The sequence below is a fragment of the Thunnus albacares genome, chromosome 7 (assembly GCF_914725855.1).
Source record: "Thunnus albacares chromosome 7, fThuAlb1.1, whole genome shotgun sequence".
Lineage (NCBI taxonomy): Eukaryota > Metazoa > Chordata > Actinopteri > Scombriformes > Scombridae > Thunnus > Thunnus albacares.
In genome coordinates this window covers 32,110,794-32,137,218 of record NC_058112.1, presented here as the reverse complement: position 1 = coordinate 32,137,218, position 26,425 = coordinate 32,110,794, and the positions used below count along the sequence as shown (strand labels likewise).

The window sequence follows — 26,425 nt, the reverse complement described above, 5'->3', positions numbered from 1 at the left end:
GAAATTAAACTTAAGACCAAGTGAAGTGTAAAAATGAGAACAGCATGAACAAGATTCCTACTAAGGCTGTAATAAGACATCCAGAGTGTTGCCACAGAATAAATTAGCAACTCATGAACAAAATCAGTCGATGAGGTTCAAGACTTAAAATGCAAATTAATACACAGAACCAGACTGGTACAGCTCTGTGTAGCTTTGAATAAGTTCAGGTTGGACTCTGGTCTCTTTCTGAACAGTGAAATCAGAGGGATGGCAGATGAAAAGAAAGTCACTGCTGATAAGAAAACACACCTTGATGTCACCTTGTATACAAGAATGAGATGTTCCCTTACCTATAAAAACAATTCTCATCTTTCTAAAAATGCTTCCTAGAACTGCAGAAGCTATGATGACTAATTTAAATAAAATAAAATAAAACAAAAACCAACTCAGAGGCACTGTATGCTTAAATGCAACTTTATTGCTGATAATTAAACCATTACTGTTGACCCAACGATGGTCAACGGTGGTGATGATGATGATGATGATTCTCTTTGTGAAGTAATGCTGTGTTCTCAGCATGGGCAACTGTTAAAAAAGAGAACATTAAAGTTTAGTGCATCAGGAAATCAACTTCTCTCATTAACCCTTTCATGCATAGTGATCACTACAGCTAATCACTATGGCTAATCAAAAGCCGTTTTCTTATATATGCATGGGGTTTTAATGGTATACCACAGTGGATTCTAGTGTGTCATCCCATACACTGCCATTCATTGGCCAGCCTTTGTAAGTGCAATACAAATTTCTCAAAACCATAGACTGTAAAAGCTCAAAACCAAGATGGCCGCCTGCTGGCCGGAAATGCTCAACAGCTCAGGAACATCTTGCTAATCCTTCTATAGTAATAGACCCTTGCAGGTAAATAAAATTTTGTGACATCAAGTAACAACTAAGGAGTAATACAATTGTTAAAATTTCCAAGTATTGATTTTATGTTGGGAGAAAATGAGAATTAATCATCATTCAAATATTTTTTTCATGCCTAAAGAGGAATAAAAACACTTAGGAAAAAAATCCTGACTGAGGTTATCATAATTCATGCATGAAAGGGTTAATCTGTAAGTGCGAGAGATACACACTTATGAGAGTTGCTGGTTGTAGGTTTATCATTTAATTAACTGCTGAGTAAACTGCATATCAGGAATTCAAAACAATACTTTCACCTGATTAATTCATATAAAGAAACTTACTTTTTCCTTCATGTTGTTGATTAAGGGATTTATATTTAATAAAATCTGTTATGGTTGAAAAGATGACATTTACATAACACTGTTCAGCACTTGTACAGTCTGTTCAGTCTGAGGATGTCCTTCTGGCTCATCTCAGTGGCCGTGCCAAACTGAACACTGGAGTCAGGGATAGCCACCAAGGTGGGCTTGTTGTTCTTGGAGAAGGCGTACCTGAAACCACAAAGTGCAAAACATTAATGAGCGTTGATAAAAAGATGAGTGCAACAACTGAGAACTGTACTGTTGCCAGAAAGTCTTTGAAAGATTTTTAGGAGGAAATACAAAACAAAAGTTTGTTAGCTTAGCATAATCGGATATTTCCATCTCGCTGTGAACTGCTGACTGAAGTTTTTACAAGCTAAGACATTATTTAAGTTTTAATGGTGCAATTGGATTTAGTAAATCACTAATTTGAAACTAGCTAGTAGTTTCTGAGAAGTACAGTACTTTACACACACTCACACACACACACACACACAGTCCTAGTGAATAAAATCAAGCCCTGCCTGTTCACAGCAGCCTGACCAATCCGTTATTTAATTTATTGGTTTGTTATGAAAAATGTGAAAGGCAGCTTTCTGTCAAATTAGTACAATATAAATATTTTGGTTCCATATTCATATTCAAAGCAGGTAGGGGAGAAAGGGCATCTTTTTCTTTTACCTCATAAATAATAAGATTGATTTAGACCAACATTCACTCATAACACCTGCTGTGGTCATCTCTCATGCCCTCCACCACAAAGAGAGCAGTCACAGTTGTTTCTGTTTTACCTACTTGCTGTAATGCATAACAGACTCGTAGTCGTAGGTGGTTCCCAGGTTCAGAGTCTTGACTTTGTCAAAGTTGTGCTCCTTTCCTAAAGATGTGAAAAGACAACAATTATCATGAGATCCATCAGTGTCTCTATCCATTATTCATACATTATGTGGCCCGTGGGGTTTTTACTTCGGGGCTTTAACTGGGGTTATATGATTTCTGGAGATTTTCTGTATTTTTCTTAATATCAACAAATCTCATGCGGAGAACCAATATAGAAAATAACCATCCCCATCCTTTAATATCAAAAATAGATCTTATGGTGCAGCATTATATCCCTTGTAAGTTACTTAAAATCTAAACGTCTCAGTTTAGTTGTTATATTACTGTGACAGTTGCAAACAGACAAACCAGGAGTGACGTTCTCCAGCACAACGCGGATGTACTGGTCCCGATCAGAGCGTTTCTGCTCATGCTGGAAGCCCAGTGCGTGGAGCACCTCGTGCTGGACCGTGTCGTGGTAAACACAACCTGAGCGCTGCAGGGACAGTGTCTGTGCGTTGCCTAGACGGCCGATGTAAGAGTAACACCTGTGATGACAATTTGGGAGAGATTTCAGGACAACCTGTCAGTCATTTTGTCTACTGTTGTTTAGTTTTAGCATAGAGAGAAGGAAACTTTTTTTTTTTTTTTTTTTTTAAAAACGTCAGGATACCAGTCAAAGTATTTCCAAAACTGTACGTGCAGTATCTAATACATGCGTACCCATTAAGGGACTGGATGTTCAGGTAGTCTGTCTGACCGGTGCGTTTGACAAAGCGCAAACAAGAGAAATCATGGAAGGACTGCAGTCCACGCTCGATGACTGACACCTCACGAGGGGCTGGAAAAAACAGCAAAGGGTCACTTAAAACTGACACCACACCAACCAAAACACTGACATGATATTATGATATTAAAGGCACAATAACTACAAAACAATAGACATGCAAGAACATTTTCCCATTCGTCTCTTAACTGCCGAAACTTGTCGTAAAGTATTAGTTTCAGCCTGATGAATGTCACCTGTTCATAAGGAGGTGCGCCTTTGTTATATTTGATCATTAGCAAAATCAACGCAACTAAAATGTCAATATAAGGCGACCTGTTCTTGTGGTGAGGTTCATTCACAAGCGCTGCACTGTGACAGAAATAAAGAGGGAATGGTTTGACGTGAAGATAGTTGCTAAATAAACATATTTCCAAAGCAAAGTGCTCTATGACAAATATCAGATCAAGGGATGTGACAGTCACAGAGATATTGGAATATTATAGCCTACAGTAGGTGATGTTACACTGCCAGCTGTTACACAAGATGATACTGGACAGAGACCTGCAGATAGACACTGCTGCTGACAACTAATGAAATGTAGAAGTCCCTGTGACAAAATATGCCAAGAAAAAACACGAGGTGTAAAAATCCTTTCAGTAAACTGGCAGCCATGATGATGATGATAAAATAATTTTATTTTAGTTGAATTTGCCATCATATTTCAACTCCAAATTCCTTGAGATTAAGACATAAATTAAACAAGTGTTTCTCCCCTTATAAAGACAGAGACTATCTGTTCATGACTCATACATGTCTGAACTCTTACATTTTATTTGTACCTCATAGAAAATTGATGAATGACATAAATTTTCTTAAATCAGTTATGTGTGCCGCTTAAGAATGAATCTGCTCATACGAGTGATTCTTGCATGAGGCTCATTGTCACATTGGTAAAGCATGTTGACAAGATTTTTAGGATATGCTGTGTCAGAAATACTGACCTGGACATGTTGAGGGACTTTCCCAACAGTTTCATAATAGTAGGACTTTTCCATGCAGGTTTTATTTAGGGGAAGACATGTTGTTATGAAAGAAGACCTTGACATTAAACAATTTTGTGCAATAAAAAAAGTTGTTTTTTTAACTGACTGATGGTTTCTTTTTTCATTCATGGATGATTAGATATCACTGATGTATGTAAACAATAGAGTAAAGGTCCTACATGTTGAAGTATGAATGCTGGAAAAAGGCTGCTTCTTCAATTTTATCAACTCATATTATTCAATTACATATGTGGATTCACTTTAAAATTGTTTTTTTTTCAGAAATCACATATTGCACTTTTAAGGGCTAAATCACAGTATTTAGCACTCACAGTACTCGCTGGAAATGACGTAGGCTATGTAGACTTTTCCATTGGCAGACTTGGGCCACATGCAGCCTTTGGCCGTGCAGGGGTCAGCATTTCTCTCAGCCTCAGAATCAAAGGCAACATCGTCCTCTACGAAGGGCTCATCAGGAGAACGGACTGCAGCAAAGAAAGTGATCAATGTAAGAATACTTTCCTCTAATTGGGATTATCAGTCTGCCAATAAGATCTGAGGTTTCTGCTGGTGAGGAAGATAGAGCTGTCATCAAAGTCTTGTTTTGAGTATTGTTAGCTCAAGAATCAGTAGTAGTAACAAAAAACAGATCCCTTTCTCGTTACATCACATTCTTGGCACCAGAACAAGCACGTGCATGTGGCAATCACTTTATCAATTCAGAAAATTCACACAATAAACTTTTTGTCAGTGACCATTTAAAACTTTCCCCTATGATTCAGGAATTACCAGAGAATTGCAAAAAATAAATGAATAAAATAAATGCTCAATGTTTCTTAAACAGTGAAAATATAATACATTAGCTGCTTATTATAATAAAAGGTATCTGTATTGATATTGGGGATTCAGGCCTTGTTAGTTATACTTATCAGATGGAAATCAAATGTTGTGGTATCACCCACCCTGAATGTCCAAAGATAGGGATCAGAGCAAACAAAAACGTGATGTACACTTTCTCATGACTCTTAAAAATTCTCACCAGCATCTCTGTTGACTCTCTCAATCCGCTCTGAAGTAGTCAAACCCTTATCGACCTGCAGGAAAGAGTGATTGAGGTTTTAGTTTATTAACTGGTTAACTGTTACACTGTGATTAAGCACTTTTTACATGGCATTATTGTTTTTAGCATTATCATTATATATGATGCAATTGTGTTTGTATGAAATACAAACACAGGGAACTTACAGAGTCAGGAGTTTTCCAGAAATTATATAGAAAAAAAAGGAGACAGAGAAACCAATTTAGAGTGATTATTTAGTTTCAAAAATAGTGTAGATGTAATACAACTGGAGTCAGCCTCACCTCCTCCTCAGCCCAGGCTGAGACAGCCACCAGGACCACAAGGCCCAGAATGCACTTCTGTGCAACCATGTCAAAAAATAACCTGCAGCAAGACACAAACAACCAACAAAATACCAATGACTACATTTTCCTGTCATTACATATTTATTTTTTGTCACCTTTGTTACTCAAAAACACTCAGAAACAGCATTTAAAATGATGATGATGATGACAAATGATAAATGATACTTACTGCTATGCTTCAAGGGAAGAAAACACAGTCAATGGTGCAAATTCACATTATAAAGCATCAGCTGCACCGGAAAGCCATCCATTTAGGGATATATTTAGGACAGTTGGGGAAAAAGTGTGTGAGTGAAAATGCCTGATAAGAATATTTCACCTTGATGCCACATTGCACTATTCCCATAAAAAGAGCTTTCCTAATCTTGTTTGATTTCGACCAGGTACTTGGCCTCGAATGTTTTCTGTCAACAAGTGAGCTTGTTTGTCAGAGTGAGGCAGAGGACTATTCATATAATTACTCCTTTTTAAAATGTAATCTTACAACATCACACTTATTTTATTCCAGGATGAGTTGTATTGAACAGAAGACATTTTTTACTCGTACATTCTCTGTTTTTATACTTTTTACATCCATTAGTCTGAATGCACTTCTTCACTTTTACTGATTTTATATCTAATTTACTGAGGGATAGCTTCAAATTTAGTACATTATTGTAATATGTTTGACTGAAATTGGTGGCAGGTATTTTTTAAGAAATGCAAAGGAGAGAATAACAAGACATACAAAACAAGAAATTACAACTAACATTGGCAGATGTTTCATCTCCAGTCAGGCTGTGTCTGGTGAGGGAGAGGATATGATTGGACAACCAAGATGCAGCCTCTGTAATCCTGATTTATGATTGGCTAATGCCTATTTTTGCCCATGTTAAACCAACACATCTGATCTCTTGTCTGTTTTTCCTGAGCTAATAAAAAGTCCACTTAAACTAAGATGTAACTGCCAAAATAACGACAACATACAGTGAAGGCAGAACTATATACAGTAACACTATTTTAATTTTTATTTACATTGGAGACACAGATAAGCACGTAAATGGCTCTCAAGTATCCCCCAATAAGACATTTCTCTTGGAGGACTTTTTGACATGTCACAGTATGTAAATACTGTGACACAGGTGTAAATAATAAAATGAATGATGGCTGAATTCCATTTAACTGCTTTAGTTTCATTGTTCTGATATGTATTGCTAATGCTGGATCTGTCACATGGCCATGGCTTACTGGAACACTTAAATAGAAACAGAGACATCATTAAAGTGATCAGTAACACCTGTGCTTCTCTTGCTACAGTATGAGAAGTCAAAATGTCTGTTGCTAAAAAGGTCAGTTGCCTTGAAGCTGGGGACAAACCTGAACCAAACAGACCTCATAAAGATTGTTTCCACCGACTGGCCAACTGGTTTTTCAATCTCTGACAGTCAGGAAGAAGCATTAACCTTACAACAGAGTAATCACTAATCACACAGACAACACACTGAATGACTGGAGTCCTTCATAATCAGCTCACAGTCATCATATATCTCCCCCCCTTTATCATGTTATGGTGAGAAACCCGGTGTAGAGCATCTGATTAATCTGAAGCTGTTTTCTTTTGTTGGCTGATGCCACTGATGTTAAATGATCACTTCACTCAAAAAAAGTAATTTCTCACTTATCACTGTAGTGATATCTAGCCATGCAAGCAGTTTGGTTGCATGTGCCAAAGTTTTGAGATATCTGACTAATAAACGTCTGCAGCCACTTCCAATACACCACCAAGAGACATTGAATAAAATAAAACCAGACAAGCCTCATCTAGTCAGTGAATCAGATGTTGCAACAAGATTTCTGGATTTCTTCTTCATCTTTAGCGAGTTGCTGAGAATTCAATTTCAGCGGTATATGTGTGATACAACAATGTGAATGGCAATTTGAATGCTAATTAGTTAAAGTTCCAGACATGTTTTCAGACATACAGTACCAGTCAAAAGTTCCCATTCCCTTGAATGAGAAAGTGTGTCCAAAATTTTGACTGGTAATGTATAAAAATAGCCTGCCTTAAATAATAATTTGTGTCTGATAATGTCCATGAAAAAGTTAAATTACTTTATAAAAACATCTTAAAATTACATCTATTACAAGATGTCTCCTACTTCACTGAAAAGTCCATTCTCAGTGTTTGTGCACTGGAGGCTTCACGTTTCCACACTTGTGTAAGTTACATACTGGACCATGATTGGCTCCAAACTAGTTTTGATGTCACAAATAATGCTCAAAGGTACACGTGTTGAACTCAGATTTAAGGTGAGCACAGAGAAACTTTCCTCCTCCAACAGAGGAATGTGAAAAAGCTCACAATTTAACCCTCATAACCGACTTGAAGTGGCATTAATTTGTTTTTGTCCACTAGGGGGCAGACATACTCCAAAGCAAGCACAGACACACAGCCCTGCTTTTATCATCTGATTGGAGTTTGGTTTGGTCTCCACCAACTCCTTTAGCTGCCAGATGTTCCACTTTGTCTGCTGTTTGCTGCTGGGCAATTAGTTTATAAGAGTTGATCTACTGGAAAGTGTTGCTGGAAACAGGATGAGAGCGCTCAGACCATTGACTGTATATAAATATGGTCTCCACTTCCTAGCCAAAATATCTTCTTTCTGGGAGCTGTCATCTTGCTTGTGTGACACCATTTGGAGTCAGAGTCTTTACAGTAGAGTCAGGCAGCGGGGTGAATGCCTGTGGGACACACCCTCTCAGCTGTACTGCCGCCTGATGGAAGTTTGAGAGCAGCTGTCAATCATGGCATCACACCCCCTTTTTATATTGTCAACTAACTAATTTAAAACAAACTTATCAGAAAAAATGAGCACTTGGACATAAACCAGCGTGATAAGAATTACTTAAAATGATAGAAACCATCTTTGGGAAAAGTTTACTTGACATGTACTTTGATATTTTTAGTTTGTCCCATCTGCTAACATTGAGGTGCCTGGGTTTATGACCTATACTGCTGCCAGCCACCAGGTGGCGATCAAGATGTTTTGGCTTCACTCATGGGGAGCTGTCGTGATGTCAATATTTATATACAGGCAATGGCTCAGACTGGACCAAAGCTATGGGTTAAAAGAGGCTAAAACATTCTGTATAGCTGCAGAGTTAATAGTGATGAGATGTGGTTTCAAGTGACACCTTTCATATTACAAGTAGGCATTTGATTTAGTGTTAATATAAAGAAATAATGCAGCTTTGAATACACATCTTAACTGCATAAACATTTGGTAATGTATAGATACTTGTGCACAAATGACAAGAAAAATTTCAATGCAGATGCACATAAATGTTAATTTGGAACCACTTTTTTATTCAATTGTATTAAAGAATGAAGAAACATTCTCAGAATATTAAAAAAGATGGTATGATGTCTGCACTGGCACTGTGTTGTCAGGGCTGCTTTCATCACCTGGTGGAAAACAGAAACAGAAACATGTTAAATGCAACAAACACAGCTTTACATTTTCTCACGAGTCACTGCAAGTTAAATTTATACAGAGAACAATAACAGAAGTACAGCATCTTACCAACACTTGTACAGCCTGTTCAGTCTGAGGATGTCATTCTTGCTCATCTCGGTGCTGGTGCCAAAGTCAACATTTGCATTGGGGATGGGCTGCATAGTGGGCTTACCGTTCCCAGAGAAGGCATACCTGGAATTATTAAAAATACGGAGGTTACTTTTTTTTTTTTTTAGTTTGTATTAAGAATTATTGTTATTCAAATATTGTTGAAAGGGTTCACCCAAAGAAAATCCATTTTCTCACCTCTAGCCATGTTGATACTGTAGCTTTATGTGCTGAGGTTTTGATACACCTGTCTCAGAGATTTCTCTTATTGCATGTTACTGTGGATAATCCACATACTCTGGGTTAACATTTACACTGAAACTACTTTCTGACCCAGGAAATAGTTAGTATTAAAAACTGTTGATACTGAAGTCGGTGGATTATTCAGAGAGAGCAACAAGATGTTGCTGTTAAATTTTTAAAATGTAATATAAACAAGGAAGTGAAAGTGAAAGTAGCAAAATCAATAAAATCAATAATTTGTCCAAATAAACAGATGGTAGATGAAGCAGATTGTAGAATCCCCAACCTGTGGTACTGCATGATAGAGGTGTAGTCATAGGGAGTGTTCTGGTTCAGAGTGTTGATCTTGTCGAAGTTGTACTCCCAACCTGAGAAAATGAAAAGCACATGGTTAACTGTCTCTGAGTTTGTGTTTAGAGATTTGAACTTGATCAATCATCTCTTTTAGGATTAGGATTTGGGTTTAAGATTAAGGCTAGATTTAGGCTTCTGTTTTGGTTGGTAAGTACAGTGAAGTAGATTTGGGAGTTAAGGCAGGACTCTCTCAAAGCTTTTGTGGCTAAATGACCACAGCTTTAGGTCCCTAAGTTCTCATGACCTCAGCAATTCAATGTTGTAAAATTTTTTGCATTTTTCCTTTATTTGACAGTTTAGTGGAGAGACAGTGAATACAGGGAGATATAGACAGGGGTATGACAGTGAATACAGGGAGATATAGACAGGGGTATGACATGCAATAAAGGTCTCACAGCCAGGAGTCCAACCAGGGACTCTGATGCCACGTGGTACGTTCCCTAACCACTAGGCCACCGGGGGCGCCCCAAATGTTGCCAATTTTAATATCCTATTTTCAGGTGTATGGGGGTTAGCGTTAGGGTTAGGGTTAGGGTTAGGGTGACCCCAAACATACAGTCAAAGTCATAAAGACCTTCAGTGACAAAAAAAAAAAAACAAGGGGGACTGTTTTGAAGGCGACGTGTGCTCACACCAAATATTGATTTGATTTATGTTTCTTCTGTTTACTGAACTTTGTATGAAGTTATTTGATAAATATTTTTGAAAGCATCCTCACTTTACTTTTAGTGCCTAAAACCTTTGCACAGTACTAAATATCAAACTTTTTTTTTTCTTTTTGAATTGAATGAAATACGTGAAGTCAAGTCAATTTTATTTATATGGCCCAATATCACAAAATTGCCTCAAGGGGCTTTACAATCTGTACAGAATAGATCCCCTTTAAATATGCTTTCAATTTAAGTGATGGGGGCGAAAATCCACAGTTTGTCATTTTATGCAAAAATGCATTTAAAAGTTGATGTGAAGCTTATATCGATGGCCGAAGAGCAAAACCTCCTATCTGAAAAATGCAGTTTTTTGAGAAAAGTAAAAACACTTATTTTCTTGCAGAATGCTATTTGTTAAGGATACCCAATACATAATACACTGTTTTTGGACTATATTATTATATTATGTGTTAACAATACTGACTAGATATTAATGCCTCACAAAGTGCAGATAGGAGCTTTTGCACTTGGTGCAAGTTGGAAGAGGTTCTACAAAACGATGCTCTAAATTAAGTTAATAATTAAAATTAAATTAAAAATAAAATTAAGTTTGTTTTCAGGTAAAAAGATGTAGTAAATGTAATAGTTACTACATTGTAGTATACTAAGGTCAGAATTCCCTAAGTGGGAAATTTCTTAAATTCAGTGTATTTGCTTCCTCGTCTGCTGGAAATGAATGTTCAGTGATTGTGTAACACACTCGTGCTTTAGCCTCTCTACACACCCAGGGACTCTGCGTTGTGTTTTTGTTTTGTTGTGTGACTTTTCTGTCACAATGAAGGGCGGGATTATCTTGCAGACAGACTGAATATGAGCAGCCTTCCTTGTTCTCATCATCCAAAGTGAAATCCGCCAATCAGAAAATGCTGCAGATAAGAGGTTTTGCGCTTTGGCCATCGATATGAGGCTTCATCAGTCTGAGTTAGTCATATCAAGTGGATATCTGACACATTTAAGGTCTTTTTAGCATCAAATTCCCTCTTTGTGTTTCCTCAGACAATGTTTGCTGTTGAGCTGCGGTGGAAGTATAGTAACAAAAAGAGGAACTTTGGCACTAAATGTTGAAAGATATCTACTTGATTTGACTCATTTGGACGCTGAAGCTTCATATTAGCTTCAGATAAACTTTTAAATACATTTTTGCACAGAAGGAGGACTGTCGATTTTGACCTCCATCACTTACATTGTAAGTGCATTATGAAGGGATCTTCTAATGGTCAGTATGAACAGGAGGAATGATTACAGCAAGAAAAACATGCTTCAATGTTCATTTTGGCATCTGACTGTTGTTTTAAGACAGACTCCTTTCACTCAGGATCAAGATTTAGATTTAAGGTTAGGAGTAAATTTAGGTTAGGTTTAAGATTTAGGTTAAGGTCTAACAGAAAAATCTGGATTACTGTTACATCATGGTATATCTCTTTATGTGTGTGTTTTTATGTGAAGACTCAGGTACTGACCGGGCATGATGTTCTCCCACAGGACTCGGATGTACTGGTCCCTGTCAGAGCGGCACTGTTCGTGGTTGAAGCCGAGGGCGTGGAGCAGCTCATGCTGGACGGTGTTGTGGTAGAGGCAGCCACTACGGTCCAGAGACACTGTCTGAGCGTTACCACGGCGGCCAACGTAGGACCAACAGCTGAATTAGTGAAATAGAAGGAAATAGAAGGAAATTAACGATCACAGCAGGCCAGAGGAGTTTCAGTTGAAAATGGTATTCATTGTTCAGTCTATAAAAGCGTGATTTTTTATCAACAGTAATATTTGTCCTCTTGGATACATTACATTGCAGTTAGAATGAGATGAATTATAAAAACAGGGCTGCACCTAATGATTACTATCATTATTGATTAATCTGTCAATATTTTCTTGATTAAAGTGATTAGTTGTTTGGTCTATAAAATGTTAGAAAAATGGTGACCGGACCAACCGTCCAAAACTTAAAGGTATTACGTTTATCATAAAGAAATAAAGAAACCAGAAAATATTTACATTTAAGAAGCTGAAACCTGAGAATCTTAGCATTTTTTCTTAAAAAGTGACTCAAGATGATTAATCGAATATCAAAAAGTTGGTTAATTGATTAGTTGATTAATATTCTGACTACTTAGATATAATATTTAATCAAATTAAGGTTAATTAACTTTAATGACTCTATATAAAATGTCATAGCCCCAGTGCCACTGCTATGCATACGCAGAGTACGCAGAGCGCGTGGGGCCTCAAGTACCAGGCGGGGGCCCCTAAAATTAAGGTTGATAAAAATGTCATGATAATTATCACATTATTACATTTTAACACAAATTGAAAAAATATATAAATTAGTTATGGACAGGCCCACCATTGGTTTTTTCATTGTGTTTCACTCAATTCAGGCAAATTAGATGCTTTTACCTAATATATAAAAAGAGTCCCTCCTCGAAATGGTACAACCTTCAAAGCCCTCGTCTGTTCACTTCAGGGTTTGCATTGGTTCGCTTGTAACCTACTACCTGCCTCTAGCCTGAAGTTTGCTATCCCTATATCATATCATATCTATCATGAATACGAAAGGTTTATTGCTCAAGCTATTAGTGTGTGTGGATGATGAAAGCAAGTGTTTGAGAGAGCTAATATCGATCTATATTAATTTTATTGCATTTTATAATGCAATATAAACCTACCATACTTAGAAACACACACAATCACAGAAAACACACAGATGTTACCCGTTGTCGGACTGGATGCTCAGGTAGTCTCTCTGGGCGTCGCGTTCGACGAAGCGAATGCAAGAGACACTGGAGAAGGACTCCAGGCCACGCTGGATGATGGCGTATTCACGAGGTGCTGAGAAGACACAAAGAAGTAAGACAGTATCTTCAATTTTGTCTTTTTTTAAATCCCTTTAGATAGAGTAAGATAAAATACTTTTTTAATCCCAAAAGGAAATTGTACTGATAAAGAGAGAAAGAAAGAGAAGGTCAAAGGTTTTGATTCCTCTGAGAAAATCCTTAGATAAAAAATGAATTAAAACATTTTAGAAGCTGTCTTCTAAGTTGTTTTATCTGCAGGTATAAAACAAAACAAAACATTAGAGAATATTAGGTATAAAAAGGGTAGATTAATTTAAAAAAGTAAATGAAAAAGAATCCAAGCTGTGGCAAAACATTTTGTAAAAAGACAAGCTACGCTAACTGCTCTGTGAGGCTTTATTTAGCCAGAATGATGCTTAGAAGCAAATGCTAATATCAGCGTGCTAACGTGCTTACAATGACAATGTTAACATGTTGGTGTTTGGCAGGTATAATGTTTACCATTTTCACCATCTTAGTTTAGCATGTTAGCATTCAAACTTTTGCTAATTAGGACTAAACAAAAAGAACAGCTGAGGCTGATGGGAATGTTATTAGTTTTAAAGGGATACATTTATGTTTTAATCTCATGGTGGAGCTAGAGGGAAAGTCAGATTATCAATGTCAGTAGGATTTATCCTCTGGAGATCATGACTGTGCAGATTTCATAGCAATCCATCCAATAGTTGTTGAGATGTTTCAGTTTGGACCAAAGTTGTGACTGACTGACAGAGACTGATGTGGGTAAAAACCATTTGAGTGAAGGAGTCATAACAAGAAATATAAATAATCCTCCTTAATTTTAGATGACATGTTTTTACAAATTGTTTATATCTCCTTTCTGAATGAGAAGTTTCAAAATTTCCATTAGCTAAATGGTTGGTAGAATATATTCACATCTGATATTGATGATTGATTTTAAGTGAAAAAGTAAGCATAAAGTTACCATCGCTCCACTGTTCCAAATAGTCAGTCACTTACAGTAATGTCCAGCGATCACATAGGGCACATAGACATTTCCGTCAGCAGATTTGCTCCACATGCAGTCCTCGGCGGTGCAGGGATCAGCGTTTCTCTCATTTTCATTGTCATAAGCAATGTCATCCAGAACAAAGGGCTCTTTCTCCGTACGCACTGTTGAAGGATGACATTAAAGGCTCAATCAGTAATTTAAATAATAAACAATAAGTACATCAATGTACTACTGGAAATTTTGACTCAGATTGTATCTGTTTCTCATCTGATCATAATTGTAAAGTTGAAATGCAGGCATTGTTGCAGACAACCAGGACTGAAAGTTTAAAGCTTATATAGCTATATATGTATATATATATCACCAGACGACCTTGCTGTTAATGGGGCAAAAAACACTGAAATTTGAGGATTTGAACATGCATGGTGACTTACCAACATCCTTGTTGGCCCTCCACAGCAGCTCAGACACAGATAGTTGCTAGATCACGGAGATGACATCAGTCATTAGTAAGGACTCACCTGAAAAGTTTATTCATGTAGCCTACCGTCTATTAGTACACTGTTACTTTATTAAATAAAACAGTAATTGCACTATAATATATCCTGTTCTCTGCTCTGCATGTGTGTAGCTCAGCCCCGCCCTCGGTCAAGCAGACACATAGACCTGAAGCTCTTAATGCATTCATGACACAGAGACAGAGAGTCGAGTGGAGAAGAGGAGAGAGATGAAGACAGCGATGTAACCTGGTCATTACTCTACGAGTCCCAACCTCACACCCTGCACGCTGGGGGCTACACACCCACAAATATCCCGAACACAGCAAGATAATAAGGAAGTACAGGCAGAAGACAGAGTCCCTGCAGATAAATACACCGCCACACACTTCTAGTAGGTCATAAGTGATAATTGAGGGGGATTACATTTGTATGAGTCTATACATTGTTTTTTTAGGAAAATCCTGCATAGTGCACCTTTAATTCCATTTTGCTAATGATCACTTTATTTCCTAATGTTACCTTCAATAATAATAAAAAAAATTACAATTTCATGGTTATATTAATTGTTAATGTGTTAAAACACTTTAGGTCTCCATATAAATCTTCCTGGAGTCCAATATTGTTATATATTCTACTTTTAATTACGTATGTGTTTATTATTATCTAAATGTGCTTTGTGGATCCTTTTACAGAATACACATGTTGTTAAGCATCCGTGGAAACCACGGGATCAGCAGCAGGATTTAACAACAGATTTAAAAATATCAGCCCATGGATAACACATCCAGCCTGTATTCTTATTTATTCTCTTAGCTCCACCAAATTGTGATTTTTTCCTCTAAACTTCTCACATGGTGTCATTTCAATAAATGTTCAAACAATCCAATATTTCACCAAAAATCAAAGATTAGTCCAAAAGCTAAAAGTATTGATTATCTAATGATGTCATGTATAATAATATATCAGTCAGAGGGACCAAACCACTACTTAAATACTTGAAGTACATTTTGCTGCTAATACTTATGTACCTTTACTTACGTAGGATTTTTCATGCATGCAGGACTTCTTCTTGTAATGCAGTATTTATACATTGCTGTATTGGTACTTTTACTTAAGTAAAAGATCTGAGTAGTTCTTCCACCACTGACAACATGTTATTCATTTCATCTTTATGTTGAATCTTACTATTCATAAAAATCTTCACACAGAGAAATTACACATAACCTCACCTTCTCTTCAGCCCAGGAGCAGTCGGAGACCACAAGGAGGATCAGGAAACTGAGCGTGTACTTCAAGAAAGCCATGTTACCAGCCTGCAGGTGTATGTGTTAAACTGTACCTGGACCCTGCTGCAGTCCCTGTTTATATGTAGTGTATATAGTGTGCCTGTTAACTCCTGGAGATAAACAGCACTTTGCTCAGTGATAAGAGGCACATTACCTTGAAAACATGCTGCTGATTCCCACTATAACTCCCCTTAATAAAATCTACATGTGATAGCAAAAAGTTTAGAAAAACTTCAAGCCACCTTGTGAGAGTGTTGGCCTTGAGGACACCTGCCTGTTTATGGATCCTGGGCTGCCAGTTGCACAATGAATAAACCTCAATAGTCTGAGCCAAAATACCACTGTTGTTTTATAAAGCACTGAGTGGTTTAGGGCCAAAATATCTGATCTTCTGCTACGTTATGAACCAACCAGACCTCTCAGGTGGTCTGGGACAGGTCTGCGTTCTGTCCCCAGAGTCAAAACGAAACATGGAGAGGCAGCGTTCAGTTACATATCTGGAACAAACTCCCAGTTCTTTTAAATCAAGGCTGAAGTCTTTTCTGTTTGCTGCTGCCTTTGATAAAATCAAATTTGTACTGCACTGTAACTTTTATTCTCCTGCATTATCTGTCTTATGCTATTTTAGCTTATTTTTTATAATCAACTCTTTTTAATTGCATTTAAATGTCTTTTTTATAACGTATGAACTCAAGCAGCCAAGTGCATATTTTTATTATTATTAAATGCATATTAAGGCCTCTTTTCACGGCTCTCTTTTTAAAATGTGTCAGCTGGAAACATTAAAGAAAAAGGAAAAACAGCAATATGCGACTCTCTATGCTATACTGTTTTGTGTATATTCTATGTCTGTGTATGTGTTTATATGTTTGTATTTTGATTGCTTTGCATTCATTAACAGACAACAAATATTGGCACTGAGCTATGTTGAAGCCACTGGGGCTGAATAAAGTGATAAAAATGGAGTAATTTCAGTTTTTCTTGAACATTCTTGTGCTGTTACAGACGTTTCACCAGGAGTGTGTCAGGACAGATGGCCGTACCAAAGAGGTATGGAGAGACATTGTTCACAACTTCCTTTAATGGCTTATTTCAAAAATGTAATAATAAGAGAAGAAATTTTCAGAGGAGCAGAAGCAAAGTTTGTTTATTTCATTCTTCCATTCAAGATACATGGTATATACAGCTAAGGTATTATTTTCCCATTTATGCAAATACATTTTGATAACAGTGTATTTTGCATGGACTACTTTATGCTGCAAAGACAAGTCATCTGGTAGCTTTTCAAAATACAGCTCAGGAAAATAAGTTGTCAATTCTTTTGGTTATCTTGTGACCTCTTTTGCTCTGTTAGACCTCTTTTATCAGGAGACCATAAGGACGGATGGCTCTTTCTACCATCTCCTGTTCGTCTCTAGATGATTTTCCTGCTGGGATGGGAACCAGCCAGTACTTGTTGTTGTTGTGTTTCTGTCTGTAGTTGGAGTTGATTCGATTCTGTAGAATCACTTTGTACTTCTTGCCATCCTTTTTGGAAGTGAATGTTTTGGCGTAGTGGATCGCCTCAGAGATGTACAGGGTCGAGTAAATCCCTCTGCCATACTTCTGACGTGGGCCTGGCTGTTGAATTCAAAAATGAGAATTTATCAGCTTTGAACGAACAAATATTATTTTTAACACTACAGTGATACCACTACTGTTAGCAGAAATAAGTGTAATGAGTTTCCTAAGTTAAATCTAAAGGTAAGGTTTTACTTTGAATCCCTCTATTCAACATTTGTAAGCTGTATATAAACACTTAATAAGTGGTTTATAACACTAATATGTAATTGTCAACAAGTTTAAGTATTTATTAATTTTTTTGTTGACAACTATAACTCATCCTATGGGTTGCTGTGTAAACAGATAGTGAATAACAATATAGTAAAACACAGTTGTAATGATATAAAATATGTCTTCATGGGAGAAGTTATGATTGCTTACAAATACTGCACATTGATAAACATTTAAAATTGTTATATATGTCTGCTTATAACTACATTATAGTGGGCTATAATATAATATATAATTATAAGATATTTATATACTGCTTATAAATGCTAAAAAAGGAGACCCAATAACAGAGGTAGCTGTCTCAAAACCCTAGCACATATATCAAGAACAATAAATAGATTGTGTGTGTCATACCATAATTATGTTGAAATTTAATGTGTAACTCAGGCAGTTACAGGGGAACGTGAATGTGTTACATCCTACTGCTTTAACACCGAAAATGATGACAAACCTTGTAGAATCCTTTGATAATGCCTTCAGCACCTTTCTTTGATGTCCTATGGTAGGACACAGGCCACTTCCCCGGCGCTGACTGGGTGCTGCGGTATCGGGTTCCCAGCCAGGCATTTCCATCATACTTATCCAGGACCTGTGACAAGATATTTACATATGACATCAGAGTTTTGGTTGGTCTTTTCAAGGATGAAGCAATGACGTTAAAGGGGACCTATTATGCTCATTTCCAATTCTATATTTTTATTCTGGGACTCCACTAGAACTTGTTTGGCAAAGTCTTGAATGTCACGGACATTCATTTGAATGTAAAAGTTCTACACTGCAGATTTAATACAGCAGATCACTTCATTGTTGGTTTGGCTCTGCACATGAGATTTGCTGACAAAATGCTGAGAAAATTGCCAGTTTGATCCTTTAAAGCCTAAATGCTACACTTAAGATTTACAGCTTGATGCTGATTTAAAGTTAAATCAAAACAAAGGCATATTTACCTTGAGGGCAAAATGGTACCAACCACATGGGCGTTCATACACCTCCTCTCCTCGGTGATAAGTCTTGGTGTCTTCAGCGAGGTGTAATCACAGTTGAATTGAGGGTCAAAGAATTCATCCTCGTCAATGAAGTGATTCTTTCCTGTTGGTTTATCAAAAGTAGCGCCTCCTGCTAGTTCACCTCCTTGCAGAACGCTTTGCATGAGGGCAAAGTTGGATCTTGACACCTGGCTGTCATGTAAAGAGAGGAAATGCATTTTTAAAGCACATTGGTGGTCTGTAGTCATTTTGTGTGTTCAAAGCACATTCTGCAAATAGGACATGTATACTCTCATGACTGTTGAGTAAAATTAGCTTAAAACCCTGGTGTGTACCATTTTCAGAGATACTGTCACAGTATAGATGTTAACAAAAATCCCATCTCTAGTAATTACTTGGTTTCATCTGCATCCAAGATTGTAGGGATGAAATGCTTGATGAACAGCTGCTGCTATTGTGGTGCTCCTCCATAAAAGTCATCTCTGCAAACATCAACTTGTGATGCTTGTTTTTTGTTGTTACATTGGCATTGCAGAGTGTACTCAAAGCTTCTAGTGCAACTTCTCTATCAACCATCTTGACAATTAGTTATAGTATCAAAAAAGTAGTAAAATTACTTCTTTGGAATAAAGGTGAGGTTGCTAAAGTTTTCTTGCTGGGTGCAAAATGGAAATACAATAAGCTGACTGAGGAAGTAAAGCTCATATTTACAAGCAAACACCTCCTGACATCATTAATATGAATTAGTTTATGATGCAGTTACTAAACAAAAGAATATTATTGTCAAGTTTACACACAAACTGCTGCATTGGTGTGGTGAATCAACAGGTGACACTTGTCAGGTTGCATTCTGGTTTTTTTCACAGTTACTGGCAGGTGTTGTGAGAACACAGACTGTACATCTGGCACATAATTATTGAAGCAGCTAAAGACCTACAAGTATTGACCAAGATGAGCACAATCAATCCTGCTTCAAAGCTGTGGATACACATATATTTACTTTTATACAATTTGCCATGTAACCACACAAAATTTCTTCTTTTTTCATCATAGCTGACCAAAATTGCTTTGTTTTTTTGTTTGTTTTTGTTTTTGATTTATTCTGTTTCTTGTTTTTTTCTCTTCTCTTCCAATTGATCTGTTTTATAATTACTTAAAGTCTGAACTGAAGCTTGATATGCTACTTGTCTGTATAAAGTTTTGAAAAAAAAGCTGTGGGGGCACATCATTTAAGAGTAGATTATGTTTTTTTATGGCAAAAAAGGTGTCAAAAACCTTTCTGGCTCATGCATGGACTAAAATATAAATATATAACTAAAAACCAAAAATTCAAAATTGTATTTCTGTTGGATTATCATCAACATTCAGTGATGCTGGAACATCGTTCCAGAACAGCTATAATACACCTGAGAAATAGAAAAGTATGTGCAACCCACCAACCTGTTTATGCACAGGTACATATTTATCTATTTCTATTGAGCAGTTTGGTTCGTATACAGACAAGTTGTTGCTCAGATAAATATTTATTAAACCAAAGGATGTGTTATACTGGTATCCATGTGACATTCAATCAGTACATTGTAAAAAAAAAAAAAAAAAAGACTAAATAAAACATTTTTAAAAAAGAAAAAAAACATGGAACAATTCAATTCAATTCAATTTTATTTATATAGCACCAACAACAAGAGTCATCTCAGGGCACTTCTCACATAGAGCAGGTCTAGACTGTTCTCTTTAATTTACAGAAACCCAACAATTCCCCCATGAGCAAGCACTTCCACAGGAGAGGAGCCTGATAGCTGAAGGCTCTGCCTCCCATTTTACTTTTGAAGACTGTAGGAACCACAAGTAAGCCTATGCTCTGGGAGTGTGTTCTAGTGGGGTAATAGGGTACTATAAGCTCTTTAAGATATGATGGTGCCTGACCATTAAGAGCTTTGTAGGTGAGGAGAAGGATTTTAAATTCAATTCTGGAATGAATATTAAAAAGATAAATACATCTGATTGACAAGAGCCAATAGTCATGAAAATGTATATCCATGTCAGGTGCCCTCTGGTAAATGTATTGCTGTATCGTGTTGCTCTGCAAGAACAGCATTTCGACTGTGGCATAGTTTAAGTAGTTTAACTGTGGCACACCCCAACATGTGCAAAGGCGCAAGGACCTAATCATTGCTACTTGCAGCTTAAATTATTATTATTTGCATTTTTGAGGGCCTTGGAATGCTTGAAAACTCACAAAAATTGGCACACATGTCAGAAAATTGCAAAGTTCTGTAGTGAGTGGGCTCAGGGGTGACCAGCGGGCTCCACAGTGCCCCCAAACACAAGGTTATGTTGAGATAAAGTTGCTTGGATGTTCATGAAATTCATTGGGTTACTTGCTTTCATCATTCTGGTCATGAAACATATTTTTGGGGATTTTTTTGCCAGACAAGAAGTCAGCCATTTTGGATTCTGAGAAGCAGTGTAACTTGATATCGGATATGGGTCTAGGGCATGGGTGTGGCAAAATGGCTCGAGGGTGCCCCCTAGAAAATTTCAAAGTCCAAGCCCCCACCTTTAAATTTGATGTAGATTTATGAAATTTGGTAGGCAGATGTACCTTCTCCAGACTTTAAAAAAAAGCCTCTTGGAGCCATACCCTAAGTCCAACAGGAAGTCAGTCATTCTGAATCTATTTTGCATTTTTTTACGCAAAGTGAAGCCATTGACGGGTATTGTATTTTAATGAACTCTAAGAGATTTAACCCGAGTGACTTCATCTAAAGTCCTTTGCGATGCTGAGTTGCAAATCTTTTTAGTTTTCATGGAACATCCTTGCCACGGTGTGCTGGACAATTTTGCCCAAAACATGTCTGGGGCTTTAAACAGGAAGTTGTTGTAACTTGACTGTCCAATCTGACCCAAATTTCTCATGTTTGATAAGAGTCCAGGCCTGAACACATCTACATGTCAATATTGACTCATGGTCATAGCACCACCTACTGACAACAGGAAGTCAGCCTTAGATGACAAACATCATCTTATGTACATGAAATTTACATGGTGTGGTCTACACATGATATACAGCAACATGACATGTAATTAGTGGAAGTTCTCTAGCGCCACATAGTGGACACAAGAAGTGATAGTTATTTCCTGCATGCAATGTCCAATATTCATGAAAATGTATATCCATGCCAGTTTCCCTCTGGTAAATGTATTGCTGCATTAATATTGCTCTTATATAGTATTGTCTATGGGCAACAGGAAATGAAGTCTAAATGACACATAGTTCATCAAATGTAAACACAATTTCTAATAAATCATCTGCAGCACCACGTACTGCACACATGAAATAATAATTTACTCATTCACACAATGTCTGATGATCCTGAAAATTCATAGCCATGTCAATAGACCTCCAGTAGCAATTCCATGGCTGCCGCTCCCTCCAATGCACACAAGGGCCTGTTCATCACTGCTTGCAGCTTTAATAATAAAAGTAATAATAATAATAAGAATAATAATAAGAATAATAATAATAAGTAGTAGTAGTAGTAGTAGTGGTAATAGCAGCTAGTTGTATGTACATCATATAATTTTGTACAATGCTTGTACGTCTAATGGGGAGAACGAGGTAAAGCGAGCCAGTGGGTAAAATGAGCCATCCCCTTTATCTAGGTAACCATACACAAAAGTAATCATCTGACCAAAAAAGTATAGTTCACATTACTTAATCCATCTTCAACTCAAGCACATGGAGAGAGTGGTGAGCAAAACAGAGTAAAAAAATCATTTTTGTCATGCAAAGTGAATTCATCATGTTACTAAAGTTATCAGTCTTATATCTTAATTAAAATAGATATGTTTTAGACATTATTACATGTTAGTTTATGTTGTTAGCTACAAAATAAGGTCATAAACTTAGCATAATTGTGGATCTGAGCCACTGTGTGAAACAGTTTTGTCAAAATGGAGGTTGTGGGGTAAAACGTGCCAGTGATGTTGGGGCATGTTGAGTCAGTGGCTCAATTTACCCCCCAAAACTATTTTCTGATATTCTAGAGACTAGAGACACTGTTCATGTTAATGTTTGATCACTGTTACAAGTGTTACAATGTTGATGAATAAATACCTAATTGCTGATTAATGTTAAGTTTAAGCCACACACAAACATACTGTACATACAGACAGGTGACAAATTAAAGGAAAAACCAACATTAAGTGTCTTAGTGAGGTGTTGGGTCACCACGTGCCAACAGAATAGCTTCAGTGTGCCTTGACATTGATTCTACAGTCTCTGAACTCTTCAGGAGGGATGAGCACCATTCTTCAAAAATATATTCCCTCATTTAGTGTTTTGATGATGGTGATGGAGAGCGCTGTCTAACACGTCAGTCTTAAATCTCCCATAGATGTTCAGTTGGGTTGAGATCTGGTGACTGTGAAGGTCATAGCATATGATTCACATCATTTTCATACTCATCAAACCATTCAGTGACCACTCGTTCCTTATGGAACTGTCACTGTCATCCTGGAAGAGACCACTCCCTTCAGGATAGAAATGTTTCATCATAAGATAAAGGTGATCACTCAGAACAACTTTGTATTGATTTGCAGTGATGCTTCCCTCTAAGGGGAGAAGTGGACCCAAACCATGTCAGCAAAATGCCCCCCAAAGCATAACAGAGCCAACAGAGCCACCAGATCCCCTCACTGTAGGGGTCAAGCATTCAGATCTGTACCGGTTTTTCCTTTAATTTGTCACCTGTCTGTATACACGAAACACATTTACACACAAATTATTTCTGTAGCTAACACACAAAGCTCACAGTGTAATATTTACTGAAAATGTTTATGTCACAAGGTGGAAAACAGGACACAAACACATGATTTTAATTAAAAATATGAGTTTTTGCTTTTGTTTAATTTGTGGCATTAATAAAGTTCAAAATTATCTCAAATTATTTGATTTTGTGACATTTTCATATCAGTATTTAATGGTAGCATTAATTACCTCTAGAGTGCTCAATTTACCCCATCCACATGTTCATTTTACCCCTACCTTGGGGCAAGTTGGGCCATCGGACTAACTTTTTTTGATGGGTCACTGTTCTAAAACCGTAATAATAAAGTAATTTGTTTTAATTTCCATGGGTACACAACAACCTGAGGTATATATAGTAACTATTATTTGAAACAAATACACTTTTATTTTGCAGTAAAATCATCAAATGTAAAAAGTGGCTCGTGTTACCCCGTTCTCCCCTATGGGGCTATGAGAGAGAGTGGTTGCACAAGAGATTGGCTCCTGAGTACATCTCAAACTTGGACCTAAAAAGTGGGACATTTTGCAAAATAACCTTCAAATAATCTTCAGAAAAGACTCTAAAGAAGAGGTAACAGCATAAATCAGCAAGAACAGAAGAGAAAGCTAGCTGTCATCTGCTAACTGTTACCTGCCTCTGTTATCAACATTCCAAAGGAGAAGCTGCACTGAGGAAGCTAACAGAAGAGTTATTGTGTGAAATCAAGAAGAGAAATCAAGGGGTCCTTGTTGGTGGTATTTTCTCTCTCTCTCCATGAACTGGTGTGATGGTGGCGCAACCGACGTTTGCAGCAGCCTCACCTAGTTCTGACTTTGAAGTGTCTTTATCCATGTCTACATCAATGTCAGTGTCATCATATGGAGTGCAAGAGAAATATGTCCATGACTGTCAGTTTCTTTTGGACATTCGTGACAAAAACTTTTGCTACGACAAATACTGGCTGGAAGCTAAATCAGCTTAGAACTCTTGGTCTGCTACACCCAGTGGACCCAAAGGAGACCATGGCCTTGCTGCACTGGAGAGGGAACATCTAAAGTGGTGCAACAGGATGTGGAGGCAGGGCAGCCGCAGGGGAGTGCAAGCTAGGTTAAGTGTTAACCCATACAAACCATTTGATCCAACAATCATGTTGCCTAATGTTCTCTGGACAGCAAAATAGATTATATAACTCCCCATTAGTGTTGGTCACTTGTTGACATGCAAAAGCTGTCTGCATTTAACTGAGACATGTACTTTTCTCTCTAAATGCACTTCAATGTACTGTGCTGCTAACTGCTTGTTCTTTGTTTTTTGTTTTTTCTCTTGGAATGTATATGTTCTTATAAGGGAATTTTTTGATATACAATATCTCTTTATCCTTTCTGTTGTTGTTGCACTGCTGTGGGCTAAGAGGAACAGCATTTCGATTTTTTGTGTATGCAAATATACAAGAAAATGATCTTGAATCTTGAATCTTGGTCTAGGCACCAGAAAAGGTGCAGAACACTCCAATCAATCAATCACTCAATCAATAATCAATGTACTAGTAATAAATGTACATTTATTACTAGTATTGGTGGTAGTAATAGTAGTATCAGTAAACAGTCAAACTGCATAATTTAAATCTTTGTACTACTCCTGTATTTACTCCTGTATGACACCCCAGGGCCTGTATTAATCAAGTAAACAGCTGTTCCTCTATTACTTCTGTTTCTGCTGAACTGATCTTTAGATTATTAGATGGTCACTTTGCACCACTTAGTGGAGATAGTAGACATCAGTTTGATTTTAATCTCCCATCAGTAGTGAAAAATGCAGGGAGTGTCAGAACTGGTCAGACAACTTTGATCAACTTGACTGAGGTTCATTTTATTCTCAGACACTTTTATAAGAAAGTGATTTACATGATGTATGGATTAAACTGAACAGTGATATACACAACAGTAAAATGATTATTATTATTAGTAGTAGTAGTAGTAGTAGTAGTAGTAGTAGCTTTAGTTGTATGCACATCTTATCATTTTTTGGTTATTGTTGCTGTTTATTGCTTGTAAGCCCATATGTTCTGGGCACCAGAAAAGGTGCAGAACACTCCAATCAATCAATCACTCAATCAGTAATCAATGTAATAGTAATACTAGGAATAAATGTACATTTATTACTAGTATTGGTGGTAGTAGTAGTGGTAGTAGCAGTAAACAGTCAAATTGCATAATTCAAATCTTTGTATTACTCCTGTATTTAAGTATAATTTTGACACCTCAGGGCCTGTATTAATCAAGCAAACGGCTGCTCCTCCATTACTTCTGTTTCTGCTGAACTGATCTTTAGGTTATTAGATAGTCCATTTGCACCATCTAGTGGAGATAGTAGAACTACATCATTTGATCTGTGATGATTTCTGTGACACTGACTGGTTAGACTGGTTTTCATGTCACACTGATGTTTTTTAGATTTGAACTGTGAGTGATGTGACGGTGTCCTTGGATCAAATGCACACAGACAACAGGACTGACGAGAGAGAATGAGCAGCTTCTTCTCTTTCAATGTGTCCTCTATGCATGAAGGTGGCAAGTGTCTGTAAGTCGACTTGAAGTGAGTTCAGCAGGTGAGAATCCTACCAGAGAAATCTGTAAATGTCTGATGAACGTGATCACTTTGATCACATTGTGTTGGATCACTGTTTAACTGTACATCTCGAATGTTTCTTGATGCTGATTGGCTGTTTCAAAAATATCTATTTAATATGTGCATTGACAGATATTCTTCAGTTTTCTGTCTAAGTTAAAGTACAATTATTTCAGAGTGATTTACATGTATCACTGTTAGTGATTAGTAGGTAAAACCAACATCAGTTTCATTTTAATCTCCCATCAGTAGTGAAAAATGCAGGGAGTGTCAGAACTGGTCACACAACTTTGATCAACTTGACTGAGGCTCATTTTATTCTCAGACACTTTTATAAGACAGTGACTTACATGATGTATGGATTAAACTGAACA

At 37.1% G+C, this 26,425-nt stretch overlaps 2 protein-coding genes across 2 annotated transcripts; both read right to left on the bottom strand.

Annotated features, from left to right (window-relative positions):
- Nucleotides 1-440: 440 nt before the first annotated feature.
- On the bottom strand, nt 441-5,322 carry LOC122985363 (hatching enzyme 1.2-like). The gene is made up of 8 exons (XM_044355959.1): nt 5,247-5,322; nt 4,924-4,969; nt 4,217-4,369; nt 2,796-2,913; nt 2,442-2,620; nt 2,049-2,130; nt 1,306-1,442; nt 441-567 (listed from the first exon to the last, which is right to left on the bottom strand). The coding sequence occupies exons 1-7, from the start codon at nt 5,313-5,315 to the stop codon at nt 1,316-1,318; spliced, it is 774 nt and encodes a 257-aa protein (XP_044211894.1). The 5' UTR covers nt 5,316-5,322; the 3' UTR covers nt 441-567; nt 1,306-1,315.
- A 3,312-nt stretch (nt 5,323-8,634) lies between these two features.
- LOC122985361 (hatching enzyme 1.2-like) lies at nt 8,635-15,959 on the bottom strand. Its single transcript, XM_044355954.1, has 8 exons — nt 15,755-15,959; nt 14,460-14,505; nt 14,034-14,186; nt 12,930-13,047; nt 11,682-11,860; nt 9,444-9,525; nt 8,873-8,998; nt 8,635-8,754 (listed from the first exon to the last, which is right to left on the bottom strand). Exons 1-8 carry the CDS (start codon nt 15,827-15,829, stop codon nt 8,751-8,753), a joined length of 783 nt encoding a protein of 260 aa, XP_044211889.1. The 5' UTR covers nt 15,830-15,959; the 3' UTR covers nt 8,635-8,750.
- Between the last annotated feature and the right edge of the window lie 10,466 nt (nt 15,960-26,425).